We start from the raw sequence: 9,310 nt of genomic DNA on the forward strand, positions 1-9,310 counted from the left end.
TTAAGGTTTTGATTCAAATTCATTGCTTAACCTAGACGATGCAGGAAGAATGGTTGTTACATAACAGTGTTCCAGATTTTTATTCTAAAAATATTTTTGGTAGGTGAAGGACATACAGTGGTTTAACAGTACAATGTGATTTTAGATTTTGTATGCAATTCTAAAAAGAACCATTAGATGGCAATATTGCATTGCATTGTGGGATACATTAACTTTTCACATTATTAAAAAATGTTAAAAACCACATATTAGGAGGGCTGAAATGAATACAGAGAAGGCTATTAAATCTGTTTCCACAACTTGCAGTCCTCTTACCACATTTTCCATTGTATTTTACTAGCCTAAAATCTAGCAAAGAAATAGCTTTAACTGACACTTCCTGCCCTTTATGGCCACTTACTTGCTTACACTGTGCAGCTGCTTTTAGATATTTTTCTATGTAGAGAAACTGTAGAGCCTGTCTTCTTGTCTTTTATAATGGAAATTCCTAATACTTTCAATTTTGGGTCTGTCTTCTTAGTGTAATGGATTTCCTGCCCAAGACTAATATAACAACTGTATAAAAAGCATCTCATGTTTGGGTGCTGGAAAGCACTATTATGTCATAGAATTATGTCTTGGCTGAGAGGTGGGATCTCTGAATTACACCTCTAAGTTCTCAGATTGAGGCCTGAATTTATGTTGCCTTCACTGTGGAGTTTTGGAGTTTGTATGTTTGGCTTGTGTGTGCGTGTGCTTTTTCTGGATACTGTACTTTCCATCTGCTTCTAAAAAACTTGCTGGTTAACTACACTAAATTGTCTGAATTAATTTTATTTACCCTTGCTTTAATGGCTTAGGTTTTAGCAGAGAGAAGTCCACAAAGCAGCCCATTTGACTGATTAGTTAAAATCAAATAAAATATATAAGGTCCTTGGAAGTGGACAATAACTGATTGTCCATCACCCAGGCTTGCCTATCTCTCTACCTACAATATAATTTGTTTGCCTTATTTCTAATAGCATATTTCTTCCTACCTTTCCTGTAAAGGGACTTATAACTTGTTTCCTTACCTGCTGCATACTCACTCCCTATATATATATATATATATATATATATATATATATATATATATATATATATATAAACTGAGTTTGTTCCTTGCAACCACTACATTCAGTACAAAAGGCTGTTTCCTGACTTTGATGCATGGTATTCTCAACTCATATTTTATTATTATTGGTATTACTGTACTCGTTATGTGGTAATCAGCTTTGTCCATAAACATTTTAGAAAGATCGTTTTGGAAATTCTTCAGTCTTTTAAGGTAACTGAACCCCCACCCGTTTTTTCATGTATGTGTGTGTGTGTGTGTGTGTGTGTGTGTGTGTGTGTGTGTGTGTGTGTGTGTGCCTGCATGTCTGTGTCTCTTTCCTTGTGTCTGTGCGCACGTGCATGTGTGTGGTTATGTGTACAGATGTGTGTGTATGCGTTTGTGTGAGTTTTTTTGTGAGCATGTGTTTGTGGTTGTGCTTGAAAATGTATGTGTGTGTGTGTGTGTGTGTGTGTGTGTGTGTGTGTGTGTGTGTGTGTGTGTGTGTGTGTGTGTGTGTGTGTGTGTGTGTGTGTGTGTGTGTCCCTTCTGACATCTATATTTTGTTCATTAACTCACCTGTGTTTTTTTTTTTTGCTGTGTTAACAAGGTAAATAACCAGTACCATCTTCAGCCACAACTTGGGCAAAGTATACAAAGACATACCATTAAGTAAACTGTACCATCAACAATTATATATAAAATAGATCTCTATCTAATATATAATGAAATGCATTATCCTGTCAGCAGACTATTGTGATATCAGATAAAATTATAAGTCATATATGTAGAGGTATAATACTTCAACAAGTGCCATGTCTCTTCAGCTTTATCTTTTGGTCAGCATTTCAGTACATTTCACAGTTTTGCTAACTGTGATCTATGCCATCATTATTCCTTTGGGTGATTTCACAATAGTGTCCTTGTAACACAAAGTTCTGAAGGTAGACAACCTTAGATCACACCATCTCTTCCCTCTTTGTTAGTGTAGATTCACAGTTTATTTCAATAAACCATTTTTACTTTTGTTTCCCATTAAAACTACCATTGTTCAGTGCCATGTATCTCACATCCCCTCTACTTCTTTAAATCTGCCTGCTTGTCTATGTGAAGCAGCTGTTTTCTTTGACTCATTCTCTCTCTCTCTCTCTCTCCCTCTCTTTCCTCATGTGGTCTTCCATTGTTTGTACATATGTAAAGGATGGTACTTGCTTGGACTTTATTAATTTCAATTATGTTCAACAAAGTTTCTGCTAGTTTCTGCTTTTTCATGCTAGGAAGTTTCTGCCATTTTCTGTGTCTCTCTTTTACTGTCACTACAGGCACAGTAAGCTTGCTTAGATGACAGTAAGATATAGTGTAACTTCTTTATAGCAGGACATCAGAGTAACAGATATTGTAAGTTTTCAAATAAAAATTGCAACATTAAAAGACAAGATGCAGATTATACAAGAAAATATTTCACCCACAATTTGGATTAAAATAGTACAAAAATATTAATTAAGTAGTATAAAAGGACTGATAAAATAAAACCAGCCTATTAACTACTACAAAATATGAATTAAATAAAAAGACATAATAAATCAAAGTAAGCATTTAAAATAACTGTCTATATATATATATATATATATATATATATATATATATAATCACTCCAGTTTGCTCAAATACTTTTGCTGTAATAAATTATCAGTGTTTCACAAGGCTGCTGCCTTCTTATCGCATCTGAAGTCTGGAAGGCTAAGTTGTATTCCCACAGAATAACTTTGCATAAGTGTGTATCATGTCTGATGTTATAACAGGGCATGATATCAATGTTATAACATTGACAGTGCATATGGTAGTGAAATGTTATATTAAAACTCAATCCATCCACTTGGCTAGTCTAGTTTTACACAGAGACATGGAGTTTCCATTATATTCTGTCCACATTTTCATAGTCACTGTAGCACATCACCATTCACATCTTCCCCTGTAGTGGGTTCAAGATTCATCTGTATGCATTTCTCATAAGGCTGTAATTTACAGAATTTATATTTTTTCTGTTTCTCATAAAGGCTTATTAGAAAATACTGTTGTAGCAGTAAATGAAAGAATAGTACAATTTACTGTGACTTGGAAACTGAAAAACAAATTCACCCTCTGATGTGAAGTAATGGAGTACTATTTATTAATTACTTCACTTTGTGAATTGTGTAGCTGGTTGTTTTAGGCCATGATCCAAACCAAGAGGACAGCAAGTATCATGGCATAAAATAAAGATTAAGAACAGTGCTGATGTCTGCAAAACATGCATGATATAGAATTTACCATGGATGCAAGTAAATTAGTTTTGTTAACTAGGTAAGTGTGCTTAACATGCAGATATATAGCCCTGGTTACACTAGCAAAATATAAACATTGTAGACAAATACCTATTTATACTAGACATATTAACCAAAGACCAAATGGTAAATATTTTTATGTTTACAGATAGGTTACACACTAATTCATATAGGTGCCAGATACCTGCCATTAGTTCTTCAGTGATTAACTATACACAGTGCAGTGAAAATATATTTGAAAAATTGTTAATTGTTTCATTGCACCATAATTATCTACTATGTGACTTAAAGTAAAAAAAAAATGGCTACTATTAAGATTAGTCTAAAAACATTATAGTCATGCTACACTGGAAGATACTGGGAACACTCATCTTTATAGGCTTAGAAAGGTTATCATGATTATGTGGTGATAAAAATATTTATAGTGGTTTAACTAATGATGTTTGAAAGCTGTGTGGGTGTATTCAGTATGTTTGAAAGTCGCTTCTTATATTTGAAAGTAGCTTCTTTTCAGAGTTATACTTGTGGTTATGCTAAGATAAAAGCTATCTTTTGTTTACTAGCTTATTTTGTTTTATTTTATTCTTTGTTAACTGGATGAGGAAACCACTGCCTGCAGACCCTTTTCAGCCATGATATGAGCCAAAAAAAATGGACTCATATGCAATATACTTGGAAATTTAGAATAGCCACCCAGACAATACGTATTTAAAAGATGGGAAGAAAATAAATTATATAAAGTGGAGAAAACTTAAACCGATCCAGATATTATGTGCAAGTACCATGCAGAAGGTAACCAGAAGTCAGGATCAGCCCTTCAGCCTTGAATTTGTGAGTCAGCAGCAATAATCCACTTTCAGAGCAGGTCATCCTTCACAAAAATGAATCCCTAAAAACATTTTATACTATAGGACCTATAGGATAAGTATTGTCAGAAAAGCATCAGTGTTGCAAGATAGATATAGCAGAAATAGAGAAAAGTTTTAAGTCAACATTTGTAGCAAATTACATGTACAGTTTAGGTGACATGTAAAATCAGGGACAAGTTTTAAATATCAGTCTAATTCACTTATAAAATGACAGCAGATTTTGCAATGAAATGTATTTTCCTGAAGAATAAAAAGTATGACACTTCAAAGTCTGTCATTATCGACTGACTCTGGGCATTAGCGATTTATCAGAAAATCAAAAAAAAAAATTTTAAAATGAGGCAAAATTAGGGACATACTGCAAAATCAGGCTATAAATGTGTTCATACATTTAATTAGACAAGGCTGCAATGTGGATTAAATGATACTCACAAAGCTCTTACTACTTTCAGTAATATTTTATGCAGATTTAATAATCTTATACTTTGAACATAACTTTGTTAAGATACTTTGTACTTTTGTGACACTGTGTTACTTCTTATACATCATTAAGCAACAACTCTGTCCTTCCCAGGTTTTTAAAAGTGTAGTATAAACTACTGATATGTACAGCATTGAAACTCAATGTGTTTCAACTGCAGATTCTTGGGAAACCTCAGCTGGGGTACAAGGGACAATGCTGTCATTTCCAGACTGTACCAGAGCAGAGTTTTGCATCTTCAAACTTTATATTTAGTTTATATGTTTGTTTCCTGGTTAAGACCACTGGACAGTGTTCCTTTTCAGAGGTGACCTGGGAGTACTATGTACATGGTTAACTGACTTGCTCAGAGTCGCACAGTAGGCAAACAGAGGTAGAAGGAATTGACCACTGTACCCTTGACTACAAGAAACAATTCATTGACACCTTAGAACATTAATTCTGTATGCTAATTGCCACACTAACTTAGTAAACAGTTAATTATTTAGACAAGCTGCTAAGCTCCATAGAAGTTATACTGCATGTTTGAGGTACAAAAAGATTCCATAAACCAACAACAAACAGGTTAATTATCCACTGTAATTTGTCAGCTGATTTCTTACCTTTTGCATCAAAGAAGCATTCACCTTGACAACATACAAGCAGAGAGAAAACAAAAAATATCGAACATTTTATAGAATACAGTGTTAAACAATTTCTGTCCATGTTTTTTTCCTCACTTTATTTTCACTGTTTCACTGTTTCTTCTCAAGGCATTCGATTTCTATGGAGCCACAGCATTTATTTATACAATTTCATTGTACTGAAAGTCATAACCCTTGGAGAAAATAATAAATGACTCCATAACCTACGCAATGTTGCTGAATGTAAAGCTTCACTGTAAGGAAGGAACTGATAAGGAGTTATGTAGAAAGCATGTTTACGTTTGTTGTCAGTACATTCCCCCCCTAAAATGGCACATTAGCATCTAAAAGTGCAAACTGTTTGAATAACTGCTTCATGTGGCATTACTCATTTTCTGGCACAAGAGTAAATGACATGCTTAGTGTCAGTCTTGAGTAATGTCTACAGTTTGAAAGAGCCACATCCCTTGTGATTTAGAGATGCTTTAAATGTCACCATGCAGATGGCTATTTCCCCTTTAAAAAAATACAGGCACTTCAACTGTTGAGGTGGCTTGTTTAATCATTCCAAACACTGAATTTCTTTAAATTTCTATGATGTAAGAGTGTGCTACTTTTCTTTTTTTCCCTCATTAATAAGAGTGTGTCATTTTTCTTTTTTTCCTCATTAATAATAGACCATTTAACAAGAACTTTCTCATTAGTACTTCCCTACTTTCTAACTTGCATTAGTCAACAGACTTTTAGCTAAGGCAAGGTTTGCAATGCCAGCAAAACATAAAACATTTTAAAATAATGTCTGAGGATCAAAACATATCCTTCACTACCACCACATGAATATTTTTTGGGTGCTGTCACTAGTGAATGCACTGGATTAGCTGTATTGACCTGAATCAATCTACACCCAAACCAACAAATATGTAAATAAATAAATACATAACTAGATTAATTAATTAATTAATTAATTAATTAATTAATTAATTAACTAATGAATACACAAATAAATAAATATGGTTCTAAACAACAATACACTAGTTGCACTGCTCTTGCTTTGAATTTATATATGTATCTGTATTTTTATGTTTGCCTGTCTGTCTAGATGTCTAAGTTACACATAGTGAACCTAAAATTCATTATCTTGCCAAAGTTTTATATGCTGGGTTGCAAACAACATACTATAGCACAATAGCACAACATCTTCCTGGAACCTTCCTCCTTGCAAAGCTACGGTTCTTTAAGGGTCTATATCACTTCGATGAAACGGCAGAAGTTCGAACACCATATGTTCGAACGTCTAACCTCAAAGTGCAAAACCATCAAAGGCTTAGAAACAGCTATTTTTTTCCCCAGGGAAAAAAAATCGCTGTTCCAAGAAACACACACACAACACAAGCACACCAAAAAAACAGCAATCCACACACATACACTTAAAATCCTGCCTCTAACCCTACACTAAACTGTACATACACTACTATCTATCCACTTACCTTAACCCAAATCCTGACCCTAAGGTCCATCACTATTGCACACTCACCTGACCCGCGCCCTAACCCTAAAGTCTGTCACTATCACGCACCCACCTCACCCGCGCCCTAACCCTAACTCACCTAACCCTAACCCTAACGTCAACACAATCGCATACTTACCTGAACTCAACCCATAACTTTCCACCACAGTGCTGAAAATCACAAAGCCACAGAAACGGACTACCAAATTATTTCTCTGGGAAAAAATTTGGTGTTCCACAGCTTCGCAATAATCAGTTTTCGAACTTCACAGTTCAAACATATGGTGTTCGAACGTCTGAAGTTTTGACGAACTGATAGGAACCCATTCATTAACCCATGACAATAATCAAGTTTATCATCAAAGTACATAATCAGGCTATTTTATCAGCCCTTTTATATGCTGGAGAAAAAGAACACTTTCTTAATCCTTTCAGCTTTACATGTGAATGCTAGCTAAGCTGCTCCTTACTCCCCTTCATTTTATTGACGCTCACCTAACACACATAGCTCATACAGAGGTAAGAACTTATACACTCAGCAACTTTGTATTGCCTAGGACCCACCTGTTCATCTCCCTTATTCACTCTTACTATCACTCTACATATTGCAAAATTGCACATAGATCCAGTTTATACTGTGGGATAAAGACCATCCTTTTTTGAAGTTTCTGAATTCTCTTCATTGCATTCCTAAACTGTATGACCTGTCCTCAGTTATTACTGTTATCCCCTATTTCTGCTTCTCCATCTCCTCATTTTATCTGTTTCTGACATCTCTAATCACCACTTTCTTATAGACCATTTCCCAGTTTTAATCTATCCTTCCTCCCCTCACATACATAATCAAACCACATCACATTCCATATCCCATTTCTTTTACCCAATTTACAAAACCTCTGATGTCTGCCACTAACAAACAGTTTTTGACCCAGATGTACATGGTGCAGCAATCTAGAAAGCCCATGAATCTTAAAAAAGACCCTTCAAAATGGTCAAATTATCTCAAATATAAACTTCTTTGATCAGGTGACATTCAATCTAACCCAGGACCATCTTCTCAAGTAAATACCGGTAACAACTAGTTATAAACCACACAACTACACCACCTTTAGGTACAAAGACTTAATAATAGGCTGCATCAATACAGATAGTATTAGCAATGTGTGGGCCTCTCTTGAAGCAAGGATAATTATGAAAATCTACATATTTTGGCCATCACAGAATCCTCACTGAAGAATAACAGCTGCCCAACTCCCTATATACAATCAAAAACCATTATCCTATATGTCTATAGACTGGGAAACAGAACTGAGGGTGGAGTCATGGTACTAATCAAAAGTTATTCCTGAATGGATATTATTATATGGGAAACAAAATTGGGGGTGGAGCCATGCTACTAATCAAAATTAACTCATGTCTGGATATTATTATTTGGGAAACAGAACTGGGGGTGGAACCATGGTACTAATCAAAATGAACTCCTGTCTGGATATTATTATATCTTCCAGCTCAAAACAAATAAATGACAGAGCCACTAATTGGTTATTTGCCGATATCTCCTTGGGTAAGTATACTGATCTTACAATTATAGTTGTATACATTTTACCCCCATACTCTCATTCCATTATTATGAAAACCCTCTCAGAAATCTTTCCCACTACTGCAATGGAAATACTATTTGTCTGGGTGACTGTAATGTTGATGCCATAGGCAATGTGTCTAAACATCTTAATAAAATATCCTTCATTTCAATTTGAACAGTTGGTAAAACATCCTACTAGACCTAACTTGCAATCTGGTAACTGTTCTATTTTAAATCTCATAATGTCAAATATTACTCAGTGCTGCACAAGCATTTCCATATTACCGAATTCTTTAAGCGATGACTGGTCTGTTCTCTCTTCTTGGTCCTTCAAGACTTCAAAACCTCCATCTCAATTAGTGGTTGGGATGGCCTTTCCCTGAGCACCAATTACTCAGTCTCCAATAACACCTGAGTCTTATCAGTTAGTCCTTCCTTTACATTACTGCTGACCCTACAACAGCATTAAAATTCTTCATAAACACTCTCTCCACCATTCAGGATACCCTTTTCATGGTTTACTGTTAAAATCTAGTTCAACGTGCAAACAGGAAAAATTGAATGGGTACATTCAACATTTCAAATAATCGAAAAAAAAAATGTTGAAGTCACAACAGTGAATGCACACTAGCATTTGCTGTTGTGGATTCAGCATTTTGACTGCAGATAGCACTATAGTGGGGATCAGGAAATGTACCCTTTTCCTCACTGTAGTGCAATCTCAGAGTTTGTATACATAAGTGGCAGGGGGTGTAGGGGGTGCAGGGGGGCCTAACCGGAAATGTGGTATTTTCAGTAAAGTCAACATTCTCGAGTTGTCAACTTTCCTTAAATGGCTGGTTCAGTCATGTT

General features: G+C 35.1%; 1 protein-coding gene across 2 annotated transcripts in view; it reads right to left on the reverse strand.

Annotated features, from left to right (window-relative positions):
• The window catches only part of LOC122808036 (prostate-associated microseminoprotein-like), a 44,262-nt gene extending 38,682 nt beyond the window's left edge, over positions 1-5,580 (reverse strand). For both annotated transcript variants that reach the window (XM_044079022.1, XM_044079021.1), the window contains exon 1: positions 5,349-5,580. In XM_044079022.1, the coding sequence (XP_043934957.1) occupies positions 5,349-5,451 (103 nt within the window). In that variant the 5' untranslated portion in view covers positions 5,452-5,580. The remainder of the gene's footprint in view (positions 1-5,348) is intronic.
• Positions 5,581-9,310: the final 3,730 nt, after the last annotated feature.

This window comes from Protopterus annectens, chromosome 8.part0, assembly GCF_019279795.1.
Source record: "Protopterus annectens isolate FY-2018-M chromosome 8.part0, PAN1.0, whole genome shotgun sequence".
In the NCBI taxonomy this organism is placed as follows: Eukaryota; Metazoa; Chordata; order Ceratodontiformes; family Protopteridae; genus Protopterus; species Protopterus annectens.